Source organism: Chlamydotis macqueenii, chromosome 2 (genome assembly GCF_036417535.1).
Source record: "Chlamydotis macqueenii isolate bChlMac1 chromosome 2, bChlMac1.mat, whole genome shotgun sequence".
Taxonomy (NCBI): Eukaryota; Metazoa; Chordata; class Aves; order Otidiformes; family Otididae; genus Chlamydotis; species Chlamydotis macqueenii.
Genome location: NC_141557.1, coordinates 21,683,600 through 21,709,388, shown reverse-complemented (window position 1 = coordinate 21,709,388; position 25,789 = coordinate 21,683,600). Strand labels below are relative to the sequence as shown.

At 39.3% G+C, this 25,789-nt stretch overlaps 1 protein-coding gene across 1 annotated transcript in view; it reads right to left on the bottom strand.

The window, feature by feature from the left end:
- Positions 1-639: 639 nt before the first annotated feature.
- The window catches only part of CUBN (cubilin), a 148,106-nt gene continuing 122,956 nt past the window's right edge, over positions 640-25,789 (bottom strand). Inside the window, exons 57-67 of the mRNA XM_086741510.1 lie at positions 22,605-22,805; positions 20,218-20,347; positions 19,063-19,280; positions 7,486-7,691; positions 6,460-6,622; positions 5,771-5,979; positions 4,918-5,065; positions 4,620-4,801; positions 3,333-3,498; positions 1,251-1,486; positions 640-853 (exon numbers count right to left, since the gene is read on the bottom strand). Coding sequence (XP_086597636.1) covers positions 746-853; positions 1,251-1,486; positions 3,333-3,498; positions 4,620-4,801; positions 4,918-5,065; positions 5,771-5,979; positions 6,460-6,622; positions 7,486-7,691; positions 19,063-19,280; positions 20,218-20,347; positions 22,605-22,805 — 1,967 coding nt within the window. The 3' untranslated portion in view covers positions 640-745. The remainder of the gene's footprint in view (positions 854-1,250; positions 1,487-3,332; positions 3,499-4,619; positions 4,802-4,917; positions 5,066-5,770; positions 5,980-6,459; positions 6,623-7,485; positions 7,692-19,062; positions 19,281-20,217; positions 20,348-22,604; positions 22,806-25,789) is intronic.

Below are 25,789 nucleotides of genomic sequence, written 5' to 3'. Positions count from 1 at the left end.
TTTTTTAATATTCAATTGTAAAATGGATTTTGCAGCTTGAAGATATAACTCAGTAAGTATAATCACAGATATTTGTGTATATTGAACATGGGGCTCTGCTGCTGACATTACTTCTTAATGTGGTTAAGATTCAGTACCACAGCACGTCCTTGCTGTGCTAAACTTCAGTGAATGCTCAAGTACTTATTCAGCCAGGTTCTTATACCTAATGCACAGTATTACAGAAATTTCTTCAGCAAAATTATCTATAACTGGTTGTAGGACAGGAGCCATTTTTGAGCAATTTCTGATTTAATTCTAATTTGAATAAAACTTTAGTTAATGTTTTCAAAGATGCTTGAGACCAAACCACATAATTCTGTAGAACTAATTAAAGGCAACTTCATATCTTAGGTCCTCTTATCAACTCCATGTTGAATATTTTGTGTTTAAATTCTGTCCTGGCTAATTAACTTTTTATAGCACTAAACATAAAACTTTGAAATTATGTAGAAGAATATAAAAAATATGTTTCAAAACCTAGCAAAAACTCATTTTCCCTGTTGGCTAGATAATATTTTATTTTCAGTACAATGAGAGATCACTTTTTTTGACAGAATGCTAAATTCATAACAGCTACACTTACAGTAATTTTAAAAGGCCTTACTTCAGCTGCAGTTATCGTAACTCGATTTCAAACTTACTTTATGATCTAAAGTCTCTTCAGTATAGCAGGGAATGGTAATATTCTTCTCATAGGCAGTGTTTAGCTCGTCCAGCTTAACTGGAATCCTGATGGTAAAGTCACATATTCAGCATGAAATTTTATATAGACTTGATGAGATGTAGCAGTAAATGGAGCGATGTTTGTATCCTAAAATGAAAGATAAGAAAAATAAAAAGTTTTATAGACCATCAAGATCCTTTGGAAAAGCCAGTTAGAGAGTGAAAACTGAGGCCCAAATTGAGTCATAGATTGGAAGTGACCTCAGGTCTGTGCTGGATACTGCTGTTGCATTTCTCCCTCAGAGTATTACAAATATCTGAATCACAAATACAACTAAATACAGAGAAAATAGCTTGATGATGCCTCCCACTAGATGTCACTGTAAGGTCTGCATTGGAAGGCTTCTAAGGGGCCACACGTGCCTTATGCCTTCACTTCCACTCGTCTGTGTGGAATTCACGCCACAATTGGGGGAAGAGTCATATGAAACAGTAAAGATTCATTTTAACCACTTCCAGGGTCACAGACAGTAGGCAATACATACCATCCCACAGTACGGCCCGGCTGGGGGATAGCTGGCGTCTGGCCCATTGTAAAGGATCAGATAGTTGCTACTGCAATCCCCCGGGTCATCGATGCTGATGAAATCAAAGTTCACTGTGACAATTCGTCCCTTGGGCACAGAAATGGCCCACTCACAATCAGTGTTGTTGTGGTAAGTTGCAGGATAGCTGGGACTAGCAAATGAGCCGGTGCTGCCGTATAATGTTCCTCCACATCCTGGAAACAGACACTGTTAATTAGCTTAGAAGGCTTAGTTTCACAAGATACTACACGATGTAGTACATTAGTAGAGTATTACAGTAGCACGGAAAAAAAAGAGAGATCCTAGGGCCTGGAACAATGAATGTGGATAAGAGCGTTATTCCAATATGAGACAAAACTGAGGTGCTAGCTTCAGCAGCCTGAGAAGAATATGCAATGAGCACTAGACCATCACTGGATATTAAAAATCAAAACCCCCAAAACTCTTTGAAACAGGAACTAAAGTCTGTGCCTTGGTCAGTTCAGTTCCCAACTACTCAACTGGAGACAAACTCTCTTTGGCTATTCTTTGGAATGAAAAGTAATGAATCCTCATCTGACAGAAAAATGCAGAGGACAACTCATAGAAAATACTCATATTAAGTAAACTAAAGGCCATTTATACCAAAATTCAATCTCCAACAATGGGCAGAAGCAGATGCTCTGGGAGAAATGCAAGTTTATTGAGTAAGAGTAAGCATGTGCAGCTCATGCCCCAGTTTACTCTCACAGTCTTCAACAATTTTCAGCTCCCAGCTCCCAGAGATGGCATCTTTGTATTTAATAGTCTTTACCAGATGTCTTCTATGAACTTGTTCAGGTAGCCCTTGAATCCCTGTAAATTTGTAGCATCCTATGGGAAGGAGCTCCACAGCTTAGCTGTATTGTTTAGTTTGTTTTGAACCTACCACCTCCTGGCTTTATCTGAAGGCTTCTAGTTCTTCTATGGGAAAGTCAACAAACAGTTGATCACTATTTACCATCCATTATCGCTCAATTTTATAGACCTCAGTAGTTTCTTAACCAGATTAAACAGTCTCAGCATACCCCATAGAGAAGCCATTGTTTATGTTGAGCCCTTTTGCCTGAAGGTTTTCCAGTTATACTGGATTCTTTATAAAAGGAGGAGACCAGAACTGTGCACGTAATTCAATTTATGTGTGAACTATGGATTTAGACAGTGGCTGTCTATTTGTTCTCTCTTCTTTTCCCAACAATTCTTAGCATTGTGCAAGCCTACTTGACTATTAGTGAGCAGTGAGCTCTTGTTTTCATGGAACTATTTTATCCCCAAGATCTTGTTACTTAGTACTAGAAGTCAACTCAGAGCCCATATTTTTGTAAAAAAGTTAGGCTTGTCTTTTTTTTTTGCCAATGTTCTTTCTCAACACTTTCCTACACTGAACTTTATCTACCTTTTCATCACCTAGCCGCTCAATACTGTAAGGTTATTCTGCAGTGCTTTTCAGCTGGCCATGAGCTTTCCCACCTCCAGTAACTTAGTGTTGTCAACAAACTATTACCCAGCTATTCACTGCCATTTCGTAAGCCATTTCTGAATGTGTCTATTATATAATCACTACACAGCATTATAGTTAGGTTATTTTCAAGGGGCAAATTTCGGTCCTTTTCAGGCTTAGCAGTGCCTAGATCCTAGGGCATACCACAACTGGACTATTAATGGTGTGGGCTGAGTCACCACCACCACTGTGTGGATCCCAAGATACATGTTCCTGATATTTTCCAACCTCTCAGTGAAAGAGGTAGATCTTCATCTTAAGTGGACTACATCCTCAGAGATTGCTAAAGTCAACATTGGAGAGATGCAACAGCTTCCATCACATGAAATGGATCTCACCCTACTGGTCTTCAGGAAAAACTGCCTCCCTCTGGTGACTGAATAGGGTGAACTATGGGTCCTTGGGAAAGTCTTAAGTGTTGATGAGGCAGGGCCCAAACTGAGCAGCCTGAATTTAACATTTCTGTATTTTTCCTCTATGTACAATTGCTAAGTGGAATCACTTTATAATTACAGTCTTACCACTTGATGATGAAGTCCAAGTAATTTCATATCCATCACGAGCTCCTGAAAAATCACTCTTGAAACGAAGGTAGACAACATGATTTTTGGGGAAAATGGGACTGGGCACAGTGTTTCCACAGAACCTGCCAAGTAGTGGTGATTGCACATCACTCCCATTCCTGACCTTCAAGGGACACAAAAAAACATTGTCAACATTAAATCCCTATGCCATTTATACACCGGTACAATTACACAGTGGTACAAGCACAGCACAAACTATGTAGTAACTTGTGTGCATACCATAATTGTAATTTTAGTACTGTTATTTTCCTACTATATGTTCTTGTATAGAAGGAAAAAGAGACCATTAACCAGTCTGTCTGAGTTTTTTAAGTAATTGCACAGAACAAGTATCATCAGAAAAAGGTAGCTAAATTTTATGGTGTGGTACATCTCCTGACTAAAAAAATTACTTGACTCATAGCTAAGATGTGCTTTTGCAATTCAAACCCAGGTTTTATTTTTCAGAATAACTGTTAATATTCCAGATGAAAAGATTAATTCTTTGCCCTGCAGACCAGTCTTTTCCCTGGTCACATTTAGACACAGATCATATTACATATCTCAGATATAATGTTTGTTGTTTTTTTTTTCTCTGAGCTCTAATAATGCTGGTGCTCAGAAACATTTCTTGTGACAGTAAAGAGGATATGAAAGGAGAACAAAATAATGATTCTGCTGCAGACATCTGTTTTTTGTTATCTGACTAGTAAATAGGGAAACCTTCAACAAGCGTGAAAGGACAAAGTGAGGATTGTGTAGAAGGATATGCTTTTTATTGCCACAAAGTACCTTTGCAAGTATCCTACACTTGTTACTAGAGCTCGTTTTTTTTTTAAAGAACAAATGCTTTTTAAGAAAAAAAAAATACTTTTAAGAAAAATATCAAGCAGATGGAATCTACTGCTGGAATGAAAGCACTCCAATTTATGTCTTTCTATTCATGCACAGATGCTAATATTGGATGAGAACTATCCTGGCTTGCTCTGTTAACTGGGTAACATCGAGAGCTAAGAAAGATGAGTTAGCTGATAACGAAACTATTTGTTCATTGGTTTTGGACTTACTATAGTGTGTATTGTTTAACCTCTTATTATAACATCTGAGTACCTTTTGCCATAAAACTGTAGCAATAAATTAGTCCCTCATGTCAGTTCAGCTCAGACTTGATCCAAGCTTATTAATATCCTTTGAATTCAGCAGATTTTGACATGGGCTCACAAAATATGTATACTTGCTTGATACCTCAAGAAAATCATGTGAACACTGAACACTGTCCTCCAAACTGAAAGCATGGAAGAAGAGAGAAATTGTGTGATTCAGGGGAGCTCGTAGAATGATAGAACAGTCCATATTATTGGGGTGACGACCAGGCCAGCCGGGGCTCTTCAGGTAACCAAATGGCTGGTTATATTCTCTGCTGCAACCTTGAGACAGAAAAACAGAAACCTGTAAGCATTTCAGATCTCTGTATTGCTTTTTACTGTATGGAATCAACAAAGAGAATGGTAGGTAGATATTTCAGACATTTCTTCAAGCTTACCTGTAGCTTGATAGGTAAATCTGACTCCATTATTAATCATATATTCATCTGATTTGAAAGTCACGATGGCAGTGCGATCGTAAGAATAAAATTCAGGGATTGGAAAACTGTCAGTGCCACAGAATCTATGGACTGATCCTTGGCTGTGCTGGAATTCAATACATGTCACAAGTTACTTCTCCTGAATAACATAATTCAGGTTTCTCTTACTGAACTTGAGGTATACTTTCTATACCAGTTATACAATCTCATTTTAAAGTTCTCATGGAAATCACTTAATAATGTCTCAACATTTTATGTTCAATTATTATGAGAAACAAACCAAATGTAACAGCTATTTTCATGCCAATAAAAGAAGGTTTAGCGTAATATAATACAAATCACATAAACAGGGTTTTTTTTTCCTAGTGCTTTCTACAAAGACTCTTCTTAGCATAAATATTTATTTTTATTATGGTTCTTGAGTGGGAGGAAGTACAATTAGTTTATGAAAACTTGCTGTTGGGCCGTATTTTCTGGATTTTAAGTTTGGTGGTTCTGTTACTTGGTGCAACTGTGAAAAATTGTGTAACACTTACCAAGTCTAACTCAATGTGTTTATAGTGTACTTCTGTGAAGTCTGCGTACCAGTTAACATACTTTAACTGAGGCACAATGCATAATGCTTTGGATGTGCCCTTCACACAGAATTATCAATTAATCTATTACCAAATGATAATCAATCTATTTCCAAATTAATCTATTAACCAATTAATTAACTAATTAATCTATTACTGAATTATTATCCTCTGTTTACAAAGAGTGAAGGGAGCTGAATCTGAGTGGGGCATACTATAAACTGTAAATTTCTTACTGTTGGTGAGTCCTGGAGCTTTAGATAGTTTTGAGAGCAGTCCTGGCCAGGATGGAGGTGGAAGGCCTCTACCACCACTCTGACTTGCTGCTGCGGAGGGGCATCAATGACCCAAGTGCAGAGAGTAAATGGTGGGTATTCATTTGGGAAGTTAGGAGACGTTACAGTCAGGGAGGTAGAAGCTGCGTTATATATTCCTCCACACAGTCCTGTGTAAAATAGTAATACATGCGTCATAGACTCAAAACCTTTCCAAGTGGGGAAAAATATTTATTGAGCAAAACTACACTGGACTGTATAGTTTTGTATTTACCTATGACTCTCTAGAAGAAAAAAAAAGTAAGTAAAATACATGCTAATGCTGTGTCAGTGTGTGTTGTAAAACTCAAATAAATGTTTGGTTTCCTATAATATCAGAGTATTTGTTAAATTGTGCGTTAGTATTCCTGTTTTGCACTCCGGACTGACAGCTGCCCTGCAACCAGGCAAGACTCGTGCAAACTGCACTGGGGTCTTACAGTGCTGCTTTTAGCTTGCTTATAGAAGCTCCACAGAGCTATAGTAATGACTGCCTTTCCACCTTCCTGCACCCTATATCTAGCACAAATTTTGGTGATTTATTAGTTAAATATGTATTTCCACAAAAGAGTCACAACAATATATGTGCATATGTATATGTGTATACTTACGATCCACTGTGGCGTAGGTCACATTGAAACCCTCCCTTTCTACGGAATTGTCTGTGATAAATTTCACAGTTAAGGAATTATGGGTAGAAAGAAAAGGAGCTGGAATGATAGATCCACAGAATGTGCCAACTAAATTGGCATTTTCATTATCTCCATCATAAAGCTGAAAGAAGAAAAGCATATAAGCCACTAATAGTTCAGGCACAAAAAAATAGAAATAAAGTTCTCTGACCCCTCCTGACACTGCAGTTTCTCTTATTTGAAAGCAGAGTAGGTGCTCTTGTGCTTTAACAGGATGTTCTTGATAACTGTAATTATTCACTGCCATATTAACTAATTCTGTTGGACAGTGTAAATCTCATTATTGAACATTCTGGTCCCATCTCAGCAAATCTATCAAAAATTTATTCTATTTTAATTTGGCATTCTGTTTTTGTTCTTATATGGAATCTCAATGTACTTTTCAATGAGAAAGATTGATTTTATTCATCAAAATGCAGAATTCATACTTAGTTTCATTGAGCGTTATAATGCTTAACAAGATATATAACACTCCTTGGTGGATCTTGTTTAGCAGCATTCTGCTGTCTTACATTTTGTATGCTCATCTCCAAGAAAATCGGTTTCACAGGTGAGCCTTTGGCATCAAGACTTACTTATTTATTCAAAATTTTATAAATTAAAGTATTTTCAAGCAATTTTGTGTGATAGTGAATCTGCATGTTTACTTTCAAAGTGCTTGGATTTTATTTTGTTTATATTCTGTGAAATAAATATTCATTTGTATAGACAGTCTTAAGAACAGAAGCATGTCCCCGTAACAATGTTAAAACTCTTATTGGTTTCCAAAAAGGCAGGATGTCATCTGGAGTAGTAATCTAACCCACTGAAAAAATGTTGTAATTATATTACACAGTTTAATTTCTTCATAAAACCATTTTGTATTAATTAAGTTTTAGCCTCATGGAGATGATGATGGATTGTTTTGCACTGATATTTTGTTGCTAAAATATGCAGCTATCTTACTTTGACATAATCGTATCGGCAAGCCTGAGCAGACTGTGCTTCAAGCAGGAATGAAGTGAAGGTGAGGTTGATCAGTTTGTTTACAGGTGCAGTTATGATCCATACACAGTCCAGATTTTTCTCATATCTTCTGGTCACATTGGAGACTGGAGAGCCAAAGCTGTAAGTTGAATTTGTCAGGTAACCACCGCAGCCATTCTGAGGTCCTGTTGAAGAAACAGGAACTTTTTAAAAGCAATTCCTGGCATTTATTTAATCTTTGACTCTTTAATGTCAAGTCAGCAGCTTTTTTTTTTGTGCTACAGAATTTTACTGTCCTGTCTCACAAGGACTATCTGAGTGGTTAAAAGGCTTTCAACACAAACAGTGTTCAATAGATACGAATCACAATTAGATCTGGCAGAGCGAATTAAGAAAGGCTCATGTCTTCCCTTGAACAGAAAATCAGTATCCACTTTGAGAATGTAGCAAAAGATGTTTTAAAATGGATTGTAAGAAGACAGAGGAGGGAAATGAAATAGAAGAGCAGTGGTTAGAGGGACTTCTAATGCCATTCTTACCCGCTAGTGAGAGCACTTGGGCAGCAGGGGGCACTGGGTTGCTGACTTTGAAAATCTGGGTGAGAAGTAGGTTGTTTTGGCAAGACAACCTCCTTCTAGGGGGAGTGAATTTGGCAGCCTGAGGCTGGGACTCAGACTCATATTCAGGAATCTAGCTAAAAGGGACTTACTTCGGGAAGCATTTTGCATGGTGGGAACTTAAAACCCCTCTGAAGAGCAGGCTGCTTTTCATTTGGATCCCACATACAGAGCTAAGTCCCTTCATTTACTCGCTGTGAAAATTTGAACCCTGTAATGTTTTCAGCCATGTTGCAAGAAATTACATTTGGAGAAAAGCAGTTATTAGAAGACCAGAACCCTTTTATTGCATCTAATTACAAGCAAGTAAAAAATACAGACTATCTAAGGGGATATTTTTTTACTTGTCTTTTTTAAAAACAGTTTGATTTCCAGAGATTGAACTGAGCTAATAAATCTAATAAATTTGTTTACTTTATGCTTCCTTCCCCAGTCTTTATGAGATTTCCTGGACACTTATTTAACTCAGGAATTCAAATAAAGCATGGTTCATACTCCTGAGTCTGAGAAAGAGTTGTTGTAAACTGCACGGAGCAAAGCAGTAACTGCGAGCAGCCTGTTATCTCCCACAGCGAGTCCTGTTAGGAGAATTGGACAATAAAAGAAGCTCCAGCTGTGGCTAAGCAACATGAGGAGAGTTTCAGAATTTCATCTGTGTGTGTAAAATATTCCTGTCTGGCTGACATACAGTGACTTAACCTTGACACACTGATATATTTCCAGGCATAAAAAACTGTGCCCTGCTTGAGCTACAGTATTACAAAAGATCCCTCTGGTGAAAAATCAGCATCCAAGAATCAGGGTTGCGTCAGTAAGCTGGGCTTGGAGACAGCCTCGTCTTGCAAGACCGTAATGGTTAAACCAGAGTGACTAAGGCTAAATGTCGTCCTGTTCTACTAACCAAAGCCGGAAAAACCCCACCCTAAAAAGAGGTTTGCTTAAAACCAAATTCTTAATAACATGAAATTTAGGCTTTTGCTATAACTAAAAATGAACAGAAGAAACTTATTACAAAGTGAAAAAGTCAGGATTTAATAGACTCTAGTCCAGGTTTGTGGGCTGTTAATGAAGTCAGAAACTTGGAAAAGTGTTCGCATTCATTCCAATGCCACTGCAGAAGCTGAGAACAACAGCGGGGGAAATGCAAACAATAAATCACGTTCTTACAAATAGTCTAGGAAGGAGGAAAATGTCAGACAGGAGGGTGCCTGAGCCCTAAGAATGCAGTTTTGCTGTATTTTTCTCCAGGTTCACCCTTCAGCATGATTTATTTAGTCCTCTGAAACAATCTCGTTGGAGCCGTTTCCCGCTCAGCATTTTGGACACCGTCTACCAAATGTAACATTAAGCATATTATTCATACTACCTGAAGGGAGGTTGTAGGGAGGCGGGTGTTTGTCTCTTCTCCGAAGTAACTTGTGATAGGATGAGAGGAAATGGCCTCAAGTTGCGGTAGGGGAGATCGGATATTAGGAAAAATTTATTTACGGAAAGAATGGTCAGGCACTCAAGCAGGCTGCCCAAGGAAGTGGTGGAGTCGCCATCTCTGGAGGTGTTAAAAAAATGTGTAGATGTGGCACTTCAGGACATGGTTTAGCAGGCATGGTGGTGTTAGGTTGATGGTTGGACTTGATGATCTTGGACATCTTTTCCAACCTTGAAGATTCTATAATTCTATGATTCTATGATATAATCATTAGGCTTGGATCTTAGTCTGACCATCCAGCCATGCAGTATTGAGTCTGTAGTGGTATATGGGTCAGAAACCTTACGAAGCTCCTCTTCACCCGTGTCAGGCTTGGAGTTGCAGAGATGTCGATCAGACCATTGCAACAGAAATTGGAGACTTGCCACAGAGCCACACAACAGGAAAGCTATCAGTGCTGTTGGATTATTCTTTTTTTTTGGACATCAAATCATAGAATCATAGAATGGTTTGAGTTGGAATGGATCTTAAAGATCATCTAGTTCCAAGCCCCCTGCTGTGGGCAGGGACACCTTCCACTAGACGAGGTTGCTCAAAGCCCCATCCAACCTGGCCTTGAACACGTCCAGGGATGGGACATCCACAACTTCTCTGGGCAACCCGATCCAGTGCCTCATCGCTCTCATAGTGACGAATTTCTTCCTTATAGCTAATCTAGATCTACTCTTTTTCAGTTTAAAACCATTACCCCTTGTTCGATCGCAACAGGCCCTTGCCAAAAGTCCCTCTCCAGTTTTCTTGTAGGCCCCCTTAGGTACTGGAAGGCCACAATAATGTCTCCCTGGAGCCTTCTCTTCTCTTCTCCAGGCTGAACAACCCCAACCTCAGCCTTTCTTCACAGGAGAGGTGCTCCAGCCCATCTGATCACCCTTGACCTGCTGGCCTTGTTTTTTTTGACTCAGCCCAGGATGCGGTTTGGTTTCTGGGCTGTAAGCACACATTGTCTGTATCTTTGCAATGGTGCACTGCTAGCTGTGTAGCTATAAAGACAGCCTAGATGATAAAAAATACAGCTGTCGGTAACCTGTGTGTGTACAGCACATAAAATGGACCTGACAGAGAGAGAAACAGGCCAAATCCTCATTATGAGAAAATTAATTCTAGCTAGTATAGCCAGTAATAGTATCTAAGGGGAGATAAATACTAAAAGTATGATTTACCGTTAATAAAGATGAGGTTTCATCATTAGGTTTTACAATGCTTAGCCTGATCAGCCAGGGTTGAGTCAAATGCTTACAGGACAGTATGTTATAAATAACAGCTCGACTGGCAGCCAACCAGATATCGAGTGGCCTTGCACCAAGCCAAATAAAGACCAGTCCTTGTTGAAAAATCTATCTGTCTTGGTGTTTTTCAGTACTAATCAGCATTACATTTGATTGCAGCCATGAAAAGTTAGAAAATAGGGAAGCTGCATAGATCTAGGGAACACCCACAAGTAAATGAAGAACCAGCTACTTAACAGGAGGGAACTCACACTAAGGGAAACATTATTGCACTGCATTTTAGCCAGGACACAAGTCATGGTTTTAAAAATCAGCACCACTTCTGAATAGAAGGCCAAATAGTAGCCATCCAGCCTGCTGGTGATCATTGATCATTGATGGAATTATATTCATCGCAGCCAACACAGCCAGAAAAACTTGTAGCTAAAATTTAGGCAAAATCTAGGGCTGAAAAGTCTGTTGATTTGTAGAATAGATTCTACACAATTTGTGTGTGGAGCAGATGAACTGACTACATGGCTTTCTGTGTTTTTCAGTCTCTGGTTTCTTATTTAAAATACAAATTGTAAGGTCATCATAAATCAGATTGCAATCTTGTCCTCCTCATAAACAGCTTGCCAGAGAACACAAATTATCAGAATAACTAGGGCACACACTGTCATCACTAATTGCTTTTGGTGGAAAGCATTAATAAAACTAAAAGGCTAAAGGACCATTCAGAAAAGGAAGAATTGAAGGTTCCCAATGGCAAATAAAAATAATTACAGCAGAGAGCAGGCACGTTTCCCTGTTAAGAGTTATGTCCTCTAGGTACGGAACAAAGATGAAGATGAATCTTTGAAGCTGCCTGCCTTTGAAGCAGAGCCAAGGGTAAGGTTCATTTACACAGGTATGGGTGCAATAAAAGGGAGCCTACTGAGTAGTTTTAAATCTATCAGAAACAACTAAACCGATGACATTTCAAAATACAACAAACTAATTTTGCTGTGCTTCCCTTCTTACTAAATGAGCACCACAAACATCTACCAGAAAGCAACAAAGTTCAAAGAACTCTTCTAGTTCTGCCTGAAGAGTAATGAAAATCCTCTGCCAGATTTCTGAATCTGATCTGAACTAAAATTTGGAATAAGCAAGGATTAACTCTGACAAGACTAATGCTCCTTTCCTGACAGGTCTTATTTCCAGTGTAGAGGAGTGGTTGGACTAATTGTAGCTGTAATAATTAGCTCATAGCTTGTTTGGATCATGGCTCAGAAGGATATAGAATCATAGAATGATAGAACACAATAATATAATAGTTTGGATTGGAAGGGACCTTTAAAGGTCATCCAGTCCAATCCCCCTGCAACAAGCAGGGACATCTCCAACCAGGTCAGGTTGCTCGGAGCCCTGTCCAACCTGGCCTTGAATGTTTCCAGGGATGAGGCATCCACCACCTCTTTGGGCACTCTGTGCCAGTGTTCCACCACTCTCATTGTAAAAAATTTTTTCCTAGTATCTAATCTGAATCCACCTCCCTCTATTTTAAAGCCTATTTTATATAGGGCTGGAGAGGAATTGTACTGTCACACCTCGTCTCATGGCTGATACTGAAGGGTGGTAAAGTTTTGCAAGCTGAGCTGAGCAGTTCCCGTGTTTGGCAATCACTGTACAGACACCGTGACTTTGCGTGGCAGCAGGACCCTGGCAGCAGTGCCAGCTCTGACCATAGTGCCTGCAACGTTTCAGGAGGAGACTTCTGAAAGCACAGGACTCTTTTCAGTACTCAGCCTAGCCTTTACACAGAAAGTGTTTTTGACTGGTTTGACAGCTTGGCAATTGTTCCAGCAGTGACATTTAGGACTGCAAAGCCCCAGTCTCCTGCTTTAGCAGAATTTCATAAATGCAGTCAGACAAAGTTCATATTCTTAAGTTTTTAGACTATTGGCTGATCCAAATATAACAGTACAGACATGCTCTTTGCCAAGCCTACCCTAGTTCTGCAAAAGTGTAACGTATGTACCATCCTGTCCATCTCCTCGATGCTTGTCTGGGAGACCAGAGCCAAACATGCAGTCTGGCCTCATTCTCATACTTTCTAATGCTATATTAGCGTACTTGTTGCCATCACAGCTGCCCAGGCCTTTGCGGAGCTCTCTTAAGATGTGAACCAGAAAAGTTCTCCTCACCCTTTGTTTGGATGCACTGGAGTACAGATTTTCAGCTGAAGCAGTCATTGACTTTAGTGAAGCTAAGAGAATTCATGCCAGCAAAGTTTGCCCACAGCTGTGTGCCCACAGTTGCCTTTAATCTGAATATTCCATCGGCTTTTAACTGTTTAGTCACCTGCAAAGTTATGTTTAATCACTGCATCTGAAAATTATTTTTCACATCATTTTTTCAGATCAGTCAGAAATTTCTCATTTAAAGGTCTACCTCTTTTCATTTTGAGTATGCAAACCACTTCTATTTATTTTGCTTTGGGAGAACTGTCACAGACATTCAATGACTGACATTTCTGAGAGGCATTTGTAGACTATTCCTTAGCTCTACAGTTGTATTCTTTTCAGAGAGATTGAAGAGGTGTATTTCAACACTGCAAGTACTTTCTAAATCTAGTCAGATTGCAAGCTGATGCATATTTTTATATTTGAGCCTTAAAATACATTTAGAAACACTCCAGGAATTGTGACTTACGAACATATATTCTGAGCTTGTTACAGATGTTCTTATTTTCATAGACTATATAAGATTAAGAAAAGATATTATTAGCCATGATTTATTATTATTTTAATAGATTAAGCTAATCATAGTTAAGCCACGACAATGTAATGAATCTGAAATGTGTAATATTAATGTGTAATGTATTTGGTAAAAAATGGTGTGAACCAAAAGCCCCAAGAAATTTTTGAAAGAAGACTTGTGAGTTTCAAGCAATTTGCTTCTCAGCTAGACCTTCTGCAGCACCAGGCTCTACATCCAGGTTGGATATCTTGAGATAACACTCCTGGAGACCGGTCCTAATGGACTGTGAAACCTCTGCTAGCACTGCGGCTTTTCCGAAGGCATAAGAAGATGCAACAACATTCACATGCCACAATCAAGGACACATTCTTCTAAGATTTTTTTTTTTGTTGGAGGGAGAAAAAGTTGCAGGAAACCTGAGATTCAGCTGTGCTGAGTCCTTTCTCTCCTAACGACCATAACTGCTGTTGTCGGTACAGGTGCCTGGTGCCACCTATAGCAGGTGCCAGCATTATTTACATAAATCAGTGCAATTAATTATTTCTGGTGGTGTAAGAATTTAGAAATGAGTCACAAAAGAACACCTAACCCTGACCTATGCAAAAGAATAACCAAACTAATATTTTACATCTTATATTGCCCATTCAGAACTGGTTTTTTTTTTTTCAGCAATTCAGAAGAATCCAAAAAAAAAAAAAAACCAACCTGCAGCAACTGTGCATGCTGAGCACTGCTGAAAATCTGCACCTAGAAACTGGATATAGAGTGAGCCAAGCTTTCAGTTTGCAGGGCAGAACTGGACTAAGAACTATATTAAGCAAATGTTTTTGTTGATAAAATAAAATAGCATAAAAGTCCTGTGAAAATTCTACATAATTCATTTTTTAAAAGTACACTTCAATTTCATTAAGGGAGAGCATAACAGTAAACCCATTAGTGATAGACACTTAGTGTATTGTATTCCAAACAGGAAACAAGTAATTCAATACACAGCTAATAGAATAAAGGAAGACAGATACCTCAGGTAAGTTACAGATCATTTTGTCAGGAAGAAAAAAGATTATAATCTATTTCTATTAGATGCATACTAGATTATTGATCTAAATTACCTATTAATGCATTTTTTCTGGTATATCAGAGAAGATTTCTTTTCCCAACTGTTTTTACAACTATTTTTCTTCTAAACTCTACTCACTTATTATTTTTTTCCTCTGTAAAATGATTAATATTCATTCAATAGAAATGTTCATTTGAATGAAAAGGACAGAGGAATCACTGAGGGAAAAACTGGGCAAACTGAGGACAACACAGAGGACAGGATTTTTAAGGACTTCACACTCTAGCAGCCTAATAGTTGCCAAAGATTTTGGAGGCATTTCTTTTGCCTTAAATCCTACACCACTAGTTTTCTTATTGTTGCCACCCTATTCTTGCATGTCTCCATCCATCTGGTTTTCCTCATCTTGTGTTTAAATCATAATCTCTTCGTGACAGCAGATTGCTGCTTTATCTTGCCTGTGCAGTGCCTAGCGCAGTGGAATTGTGGCCCATGAGCTCGCAAGCCCCAAGGTAATGCAAACAAGGGATGACACTGGTACTAATGCAGTACACCATATTCTTTCACAAAGTGAAAATGTGATTTTTCTCCTGCGTGCTCACAAGAGATAGTATAAAAAAGGGGAGTGGGAAGAGCTGGCTACAGCTTGAAGTCGAGCAGGATTTAGCGCTGTAGAGAAAAAGCAGGCAATCTTCCTGCCCTCCTCTGTCCCACCTTCTCCAGTGTCCCAACTCCATTTCAGTTTTGCCTGCATTCTGTGAAGAAAGCTCAGGAATAGTTTTCTGACTCAACACACTTATCTAACCATGTTTAAGACACTGCTTCATGTAAATTCATGTGGCTTCCTCAGACAGCCCCCATGAGCAGACCTGCCTTTCAGAAAACCCCTAAGTCCTTCTCCGCTGGTTTAGGATATGATATCTTTTTCATTACTGAGACAATGGAGCTACGCACACAAGCACAGAGAGCTGCCAAGGAGGAATGATGTGCTGTTAATAAGGTCACAGCTACATCTCCCTATAGGGGTTGCTGACTCTTTAAAAACAAGAAAAAACCCCAAACTATAGAATCATAGAATAGAAAAGCCCTTATACGTCTTCTCAGCCTTTGTATCATAAGCCTCTGAGGGATCACAAATTGGGGTGAGAGGGTCACTCCACTGCTGGATGGGAATAGGCAGAAGCTCCATTTATCACTGAAGTACAAAGTCTGTGCTATCACAGCAGGGATGGCAGAGGTATGTGCAGCCTCCATCCTTGCCAGCCAGGGTCAGCTGAAAAGCTCAGGTCTCCCCATAGAGATGGAGAGATAATCTTTGGCCGAGTCACAAGCTCAGTACATGCAGACCTCATTCCTTGGGGAGAGATCTTAGCTTTCCTTCCTTCAGAGAGACACCTCATGTAACCAAATGCCTTAAGCCGGTATTGATTTATCTCTTCTCATCCTTTTATTGATTGCCTAGAGGAGCACACGCTCGTTGTAGAAAGGAGGTATAATTCTCATTTTACAGACTGAAAACAAAGGCACGAAAAAGGTCAGTGGTAACTAAGGCAAGAGGAGTCTGTCTTTCCACAGATGTAACACTTGGAGCAGGCTAGGATCTTCCAGTCAGGCCAGTTCACCAGCTCAGCCTGAGAGCATGTCCAGTGATTCCAAAAATAAGGCCAATAAGTGTCCAAACTTAGCAGCAGATACAGTGAAATTATAAACCGCAGCAGATATAGTGAAATTATAAACCCTCTGAACTGCACTGACAAGGGCCATATGTTCCCCAGCCTCAAATGCACCATATCACAGAGTCAGTTATGAAACAGAATGCTGCTTGTGAAATGTGCATTGAACAATACATTGCACAGCACATGCAGTAGCATGGTGAAAGAAAAGACATCTGACAAAAAAAAAGGTGAGATATTGTTGTACTATCAAATTCATAGTACTTCATACTCTCTGTTAGTCTCCCTTTCCTGACTACTGGAGAGACCCTCAATATTCTACTGGATACAGGGTCAGTGATGCAAACAAATTGGTTTAATTAAAACAGAGCATATTTTTCTGCTGAAATTTCAGGGATTAACTCTTTGAATGTGTATTTACTGTCAGTCTTGCTGGGCTTCTGTGAGTTTCCTACTTCATCTTCTCTCTTCCATCCCACTACAATGGTTATCAGATGGGCTCTCCACTAATAAAGTTCACAAGAGAGAAAGAATAGATAACTCTGGATTTTGGCAGTACCCCTGAGAGAAGCCTGATCAGGAAAGAAATTGGAAGAGCTTGTGAGGAAAGGAAATAAATAGTTTAGTTTGCTACAAATGAGTGTACTGTTTCTGCTCGCTTCTTTCCAATACATAATCAGGGGCACTCACAACATTATTAAATAGAGAGCAATAATTACATTATCCAGTTGTGCTTCCCTAGGGTAACTACAGAACAATGCGCTCATTGCCATCCAGCAGAGAATGAGGCTTCTTGTTTCTCTACAGATACCATCTTTCTTATCCAAGAGATTTATCCTTATTAATTGTCATCTGATTGCATTTGTAGTCTTACAAAACCACATGGGTTTTCTATTTTGACAGACATGAGGGAGGTTCTCTAAAGAACCATTTAGAATAGCAGTCTTTTATATCTTCATGGTTTTATTATCTTTCACTTGAAGCAGAATCTCAGACCTCATTGTACAAAGACATGTCACAGATTTTCCTGGCTCTGTTTTTCAGACAAGTCAAACTGGAGACGTTTATAGGACTGTGACTCATGTTTTCCTTTTATAATATACTTTTCTGCTTTTTGGCCATTCTGTACTAGCATGGGAGTGTCATGATCCTTCCTAATGGCTCTATGGTTTAGTCCCTGTGGCTTACTTCCCATCCCAGAGAAAGAAGACCTACCATTAAGCCTCTCACCACCATGAGCACTTCATCACACAACCCACATCTCCGCATGGCCATATTTTCCAACTTGCAACTCCATTGCTCCTGAGTAATTCCTGCAACATGACAACCTCCTTTTCCTTGGGAACCTGCAGAAATGTCCCTCGAAAACTTAGTCTAATAGATGTCAAAGTTTATTCATAAACAGCTTCTCCTCACTCCAGGAAATTATCAGACATGGTACTGACTTGAAGAGCTTGGCTTGTGTTCTGTGGTGTGCTTAAGCAGAATCTCTGGCAAATTGCACAAACAAATCTAAAGTCAGTGGCTTAAAAAAAAAAAATGAATATATGCCAACAGGAAGAGCAAGAGCTTGAGGAGTTCCTGATGATCTCACCCTGGAAACATCAACCCAGGCTGCAGAGGATCTCTGACAACTGATAGCTAACGGTTTAAAGACAGTGATATGCGAAGCAACATTATGTTACTTGAAGTAACAGTCCATAAGAGTGGTCTTAAAGATTCTTGTCATGATTACTTTGAGTGAAGCAAAGGAAGAGTTAATAATAGACTGTGAGGTTCTGTGGGAATATTTTTCTTGGCAAAGCCTGTAGGACCAGTTATTTTCCTTATCTGTAAATACTTTCTCAGACTGTATCAAATGAGAAAGTCACTGGCTAGGGGTTGGGAGGAGATTCAATAACTCAGCAGAAGACTATGTTTGTTCTGCCACAAAGGCTTTTCATTCTGAAATGTCTGAGTGCCAGCTTTGTAAGCTGGACAATTACTTCTTTCTAGATCACAAAAACATTGAGTTAATTACACAGGAAACTAGTAGCAATGGATGAGATGAAATCAATTTACATGTAATAATAATTTACTGCTTGCCATCTCTAAACAATTCAGATGTTATAAGAAGGTAAAAGACTCCTTTTACATCTTGATCTTAAAAATTGTCTACTGGGTTTAAACTTTTTTTTAAGGCAATAATCAAGCTTTGCTCCTGACTCTTGTGTCCATCAGAACATTTAACATCCAGTGCTTTCTTACTATAATCCCATTTATGTTATGGCCTGCTAAGCAGATTGATCCCCAAAATCTGTAGAGATAAGCATGGTAGTGCCTAGGGGGGAACCCCAATCTTAACTGAACTTAACACTTTAGTTTTTAAAAAGGTGTGAGGTGAACTGTAAAGAAATGGAAATAGAGGATAGATGGAAGGGAGACATCTATAGTACCTTTGACTACAGAAGAATGAGAGTTCTCAAGTATGGCCAGATTTCATCCAAAAGAGAGGCCCTTGGGTGCTGCTAAGCCTTCAGTCACCCAAGAAATGCCCATGCCTTCAGAGAGGCAGGAAAAGGTTAGCAAGGAGTAAAAGGAATGAGTTCAGAACAAGGGCTGGAACACAGGGATCCTGTAAGCCTAATATTTAGCTTAGTTGACTCAATTTTTACAAAATCAGAAACATTCTTCTCCTTCCAGCACCCCTAGTGAGGAAGACCATAACCACTTCTCACCAAAGGAATTACTTACCAGCAGATTCTTGGGGCTATGAGTCTGACAATACTCTTACCTAAGGTCTCTCTGAAAGATGCTTTCCATCCCCTGTCTGCTCCAAAGAAGTCAGTGTTAAACACCAGGAACAAGTTATTACTGGAACTCTTAATATTTGGAGGCAGTTCTGAGCCACAGAATTTCCCGAGGAGAGGAGCATGGGTATCTGAGCCATCATATATAGCCACATAATCTTTGTAGCAGGAGGGAGATACTTCAAGCTGGAAGCTGTTGAATCTGTAAAATACACTTGGAGTTTTAGGTATCACATTTTCATTTCTATTCCTGTGTTTTAGTGCTTGAGGAAAGGTCTGAGTAATAGCAATAGCCAAAGCCATACACAGACAAAACATTTCTCTTCAGGAACAAGCAAGCAGAACTATTTGCATGGCAAAACCAGCCAGCCCATTTTTTTAAAGCAGACCAGCCTCAAAGAAACAGTGACCCTCACCCACCGGGCCTCTTGCAAGGCAATCTGTTAGCACAGCTCGACTTTCTGTGAAGTAGCAGATTTCCCCTGTGCAAACATTCCCTCTCTCACTTCTGCAAATTGCTCAGGCTGCAATTTCCTTGAGCACGTGAGTGACATATAAAATGCAGGCTCAGAGTGCAGACCAGCTGGGTCTTCCACTTAGCTGGGATATGTTCTCTTAATTCACAATCAGTATATGTATGACAGAAGAATATATCAATCTTTTAATTTCTCAGTGGCAAGATTTTGTGGCAGCCATATCCCTCTTTAGGCAAGACAACACACACTCAGAAGTATACTCTTTCTGGGTGGGTATTAGTACTTGGGCTGTAAAGTGAATACCAGCCTTCTAAAAAAAAAAATTTTTTTTTCTTATATAAACTCACAGGAGTCTCAGAACTCCTCAAAGACTGACAGAATTTAACTAAAAGCATGAGCTACATTTTCACAATTTCTTAGTTCTCTTGGTAATCAAAGTGGGAAGTTAAAATTGTCGTGGTGTTTTGCACACAGCAAGTTACAGAGAAAGATGTACGGGAGCCTGAGGTTGAGAAAGGTGGCTTCACTGTCCATTTATCATTTTAGTTCAGCTTTCCCCTTGGAAGAGGAAAGACAGAGAGAGAACTGACAATAATTGCTGTCTTTAATTGCTGTCTTTAATTCTCTGTCCCCTTGATGACAAGCTGAACTTGGATTACATACTTGAGGGCCACTACTTTGCTGTTTCCAACTGTGATGTAGTATGAGCAGTTCATGTTGTTGTGATAATCAAGAACTGAATGGGCTGGACTGCTGATAACACCAACAGAGCCATTGAAAATGCCACCACAAGCTGTAGGGGAAACAGAAAAAAAAGAGTGATTAGTGTCCGAATAGTAGCTTGGTCCTAATTCTCATATTTCTTGCAGGAGTTTGGCCATAAGGAAAGAAAAGCGCTTGATAAATTAGGAGCAGTCTTTGGTGTCATGCCTGGAACTCTTAAATGTGGAGATGTCTGTCAGGTTGTGCTCTACAGTGGAAGACCAGTCAGTGTTAAAGTAACAGGTTGTTACTAGTCCATACCAAATGGCAATGGCTCTGTTTGTGCAGTAAAAAATTGCCCCATGCAGCAGCGTGAGTGAGATGTGTCTGGAGTAGCTCTGCACCCATTCCAGCTTGCCAAGAGAAACCTGGACAATATGTGGGCAAAGACATGTGGGCAACATCCCTCATCCAAACCCTGGCTCCATGGAAGCCTCTGAAGTTTGGCACTGACACAAAAGCAGCCACAATTGCACTCATAGCCCTGCCTCTAACTTTTCTGGAATAGCTGTATGCAAAGCCTCATCATTTCTCCACCTCCCTGCAGGGCTGGGGTATTACTGTAGCGTTTGTTCTATGCAGAAAGGCAGAGAGGAGTTCCCAGCTATCACTAATCCCGGGGACTGTTCACCACCTCACCTTGTACTGGGACTTGCCAGCAGCGGGGAGTGGCTGAGACAGAGGACTGCATACTTGCTCTGTGACTGAGGAGCAAGTTAAACTCTGCAGCTGTGAACTAAAGCCACAGCTTGGCTTCTCAGACTTTCACACCATGGATGCTGACGAGGCCAGGATGTGGCTAATGTTTGTTCCCAGCTTCAGTGCTTGAGGGAACAAAAACTATTATAAAACCAACTCTAATCTCCATTGTTAGCTTCAGCTTTTATTTTATAATCTTAACTGAGCAAAAAACATTTCCCTGCGTCCTGTTGATAAATAGCTCAAAGCCACACACAGCTTTTCACGTTTTAAAGGACACGCCATTGCCCAGGCCACCATCTTAACAAAGGCAGTCCCATACAGGGTGCTGCTGGATACAGAGCCCCTGGCTCCTCGGCTGGTGGCCTGGAGCGCTGGCAGGAGCCAGCAGGATAAAGAATCAGCATTATTCTACACTACGAGGGGGAAGACTTTTTCTTTTTTTTTTTTTTTTTTTTAGCAAACAATACAAAGAGAGGGAAAAGGAATGTTAATTGCTAGAATCTGCTTTGTATACAACAACAAGCTAATAAGGCTGCAGTCATCTTTCTCAAATGTCAGAAGTCACAAGTCAGATAGCAGCAACTGACTTGAGTGAGTTATGAAGGTCTTTTCATAGGCTTTATGAGTAACTGCACATTGTCATTTCTCTGTGCCCTTCCCTCTGTCTTATCTGTATCAGGCCATTCATTTTACTTAAAGAATTTAGCCTTCTGCTTTTTGCTGTGGCTTTGAACATGAAGAATGCATTAAGGGAAATATCAAAGTTAAGAACTCACACTTTTCTCTGCAATTAGAAAATGATACTTTCAAAAATCAAAATACTGTCTCTATCTCTTAAACCTGGACAATATTAAAATTGGTTTTGAAAATAGTTTTTTTTTGGGGGGGATATTTATATTTGTGAAGATGTATATTCTAAACTCAGTTGGAAACTTCTTTTTTCTAATACATATTTCCTCTTTAAAACAAAAGAGATCTCATGTCAATGCCAAAAAGTTTTGGTGAAAATATTAATTAAAAAAAATAGATCCAGATCTCAATTTTTATTTACATTAATACCTAGCACGGCAAGAGGGTCATCAAATGGAGGCATATAGCTAGGTCCATTTAAAGATCCTGTTCTGGTTCCCATTTTGTATAATGTAATTTTACTGTAACTGAGAATCAGACCATTCTCCTGTATGTAATAAAATCTTTTAAATGAGCTCAGTTAAATAAACTGGTGATGTTTCTCCTTAAACATTATTAAAAAAAAAAAAAAAACAGAAAGCAAAAAACCCTGGCAAAATGGGTTGCATATCTTTTCTACAGCAAAGGAAAAGTGTTTCAGTTCCTGACTTGGTCTCATGTAGTATATCTTGGAATTAAAATTGTGAGAAAACAGATAGCACATCAGTCAGTGACAACACGCACCAAACAGTCCCATATCCTAGTCTTGAGAGCTCTTTTGGGCAAGTACAGAGGGAATATGAAACACCTGTATCCATCTAAAGTATTCCCAAAATGAGGTACAACATTTCCTACACTGAAGCATTATCCAGCCAGAATATTTCCACCATCTAAAGTGCAGGACAGTGGCTACTCACCGACTGCTTTGTATCTTGCCTGGAATCCAAAGCCTGCAATGTGGGAGTCGGTGTAGAAGTTGAGCAGCATAGGTCCAAAGACGCTGACTGGGGCAGGGAGCTCATTACCGCAGAGCGTGATGAGAGGGTGTGGGGTGACTCTCGTCCCACTGAAGATGCTTACTCCATCATAAAGACAAATTCTGCTCAAGAGTGCTGGGGCTGCATGAATATATAATGCAGAAATGTTAGCAGCATATTTTCCATGTGATTTACTGAGCTGCAATTATCTAGATCTCACACAGGATAAGAATTAAATCTTATATTACTTTCTGTTCCAGGATCTCGGGGTCTCATTTGCTTGCTAAAGAAGCAAATGTCAATTTTTAATATACAGAAAAACTAAAGCAGAAAAAGACAAAGAGACCTTGTATATAACATATCAGACTGGTCTCATTCAACACACCCTATCATCTGGAAAAGGCTCCAGGCCCCTTGAGTTCATGGGAGTTCATAGTTGAGTGAACACCATCTATGACAAGATGAGAGGACCTGACAAAAACATGGATCTCCTCTGCAGATCAAAGCAATGCATGGGTTTTTTTTTTTACAGGCAACCAACTACCTGGTATTTCTTTCCCCTCATGTAGAAGGCAACACTCAGTGCAGGGAGTTTTAAATCATTAAGAGTGAGAATTTGGGAAAATGAAAAAATAGTCCATAAAATAATACGTTTCAGAACTGACTTCTTTCTCTCTGAATTCCCTTAAACTTTGGAGCTACCTAAACCCAGATTCTTCAGCTTAACTCAGAAGACAAAAAAAATGTAAATTTAATCTTGCAGTTTGCCAGTGAAATGCTGTAACTGTGGCAATCAGTGGAGATTTGGAGATGACTGAGCAATAGGAAAAAAAACAATTATTTGGGGTTTTTTTAGAACAATCTCCTTTAGGAGGCAAGTGAGTGAAAAGCTGCCCATTCAGAAGCACTAAGAAACACAGAAATGGGGAATGTAGCATTCTACTATTTTTTTTTTCCGATTTATTTTTAACTTCTTATTTGCAGTTAGGTTTCTAGAGGAACAAGCCATCCTCTCTGACTCCCTGCCCTGTCTTCCTGACTTCCTAGCCACCTCACCATTTGCAACAAGATTCGACTGAGATGAGAGGTCTCAAATGTATTAAGTTCATACAAGTTTCATGAAGGTCAGTAGCTGAGTTAGAGTGCCAGAGGAATGTCCTCAAAGAAGGACAAGCTGTGCTTTCAGTGTAAGGGCTGTGAGTTTGGGCAGAGACTGCCAAACACCAGCCACCTCCCTGCCCAGTGGGGAGCCATAAGCATGAAGAGAGGTTGGTGGTACCCAGGGTGATACCACCAAGGGATGTATGGTGGGAACAAGAAGGGAGCCACATCGGTTAAGCAAGAAACATGATTAATACTGTCAGTGAAAAAAAGAGCACACGTCTACTGAAAAATGATTTTCATTTTCATGGTTATAGAACAACCTGACGTTTTCTTTGTCCTTCATCATTTACAAGCATAATGGAAGCTAGGTTGTCACAGGTTTTTTTGAGGTTATCATGTTTAGTGAACTGTAAGCAACAATGGGGCAGTTACTTAAAGTGGGAATTATCTAAAGTTAACAGGAGAGACGCTGAGTCTACTGTTGTAGTGAAGTGATTCCTGCAGATTGTCCAGTCAAAACAAGCTGCTTCCTAGAGTTGTAGGAAACAGGATGACTTGTATTGAAAAAGATAACAAATAGTGATAATTCTGTTTCACAAGAACAGCAGTTATCCCAGCAGACAGATATATTTTAGATCCTCTCTGGAGTTTTAATTTAAAAATTCCTTCTCTGTCAATAAAGACAATGTATTCTAACATGCTTTAAATTATGTCAATAGGGAAATACGGTGCTTGTCTGACTCTTATAATTAGAGTAACTATGCTGAAAACAACCAACTACATCGGACAGCTGATTACACTGTTAATAAAATAATTTAAAATATTCTTCATGTCCTAACCAATTACGAGAATACTTGATAATGTGATACAATTAAAAAACATAAACAATTTTAAAATACAAAGAAATGAAAAAAATGTAATGGAGACAAGTGCAATTTCAGAATGGAAAATATTTGAGAAAGCAAGTCAGGTCCTTTTCTGAAAAGACTTTGGAGAAATGCATGAAGTGAAATGGATTTCTCAGCAAAGCAAAGGTCCACAGTATCCACCACAAGTTGTTTCGAACTGCTGCACTGGAAAGAATAAGATGGTTGACATAGGATTATGAGCAAAAGCCTTAATTTCTAGCTTTGAATCCTCATTGTTTGGGCCAATATAATTTATGACCCATGAATCCTGACAGGACTGATGATTGTTTGATCTCTATCCTGTAACTTATTTTCTTGTTTACACTTTTCCTTAATTTTTCATCATACTAAAATGCATTCTTCTGTAAATAATTCCCATCCTCTGATTCCTCTATTCTATCTCTTCATGTCATACTTTCAGCCTCTACACATACTCAGCACATCGTCAGCGATTCTTCTCTGTGGTTTATTTCCTCTAATTCTATCATCTTAGATTTTTTTCTAGACCAATTTCTGTCACTTGCACTACAATGGAACAGCTTTCATGAGCCTCCAGAGATCTTTTCTTAGCCAGATGTCAGACCCACATCCTCTTTGAGCTGACAGACACTTTCCACATAGCTAGCTCTGTTTTTCTTCACAAAACCTTGTCTACTAAGAGCTTTTTGCTCATCTTTCTGCTATTACTGTATTCTCTCTTCCGATTGATCCATGAGGATTCAGTAAGACATCTCCTCTCCTGTCTTTCTCTCTTTATCTGCACATTACCTCTGTATTATCTCATTTGCAAGGACAGATGCAACTACTATCTCTATGCTGATGACTCCATAAGTCTATTTCCCTCCTCCAGGCCTTTTTCTGTTCATACAAAAATCTTATTTCTCCATTCAATAGGAGAGCTGTTTTCGCCCCTCAAATCTTCCCTAGCTTCATCATTTTGTCTGCCCTTGCTAGGTCTATGATTTGTATCTCTGTCTAGGCCTTCACGTCCAGGCTAGATGTAAATTTTGTCAAGTGTTTCCAGTTATTATCTTTAAGATAAACTCGTTCCTATCCTTCCACATAGCTATGACTCTCACCAGGGAAGTAGTGATTTTTCCAACATGGATACAT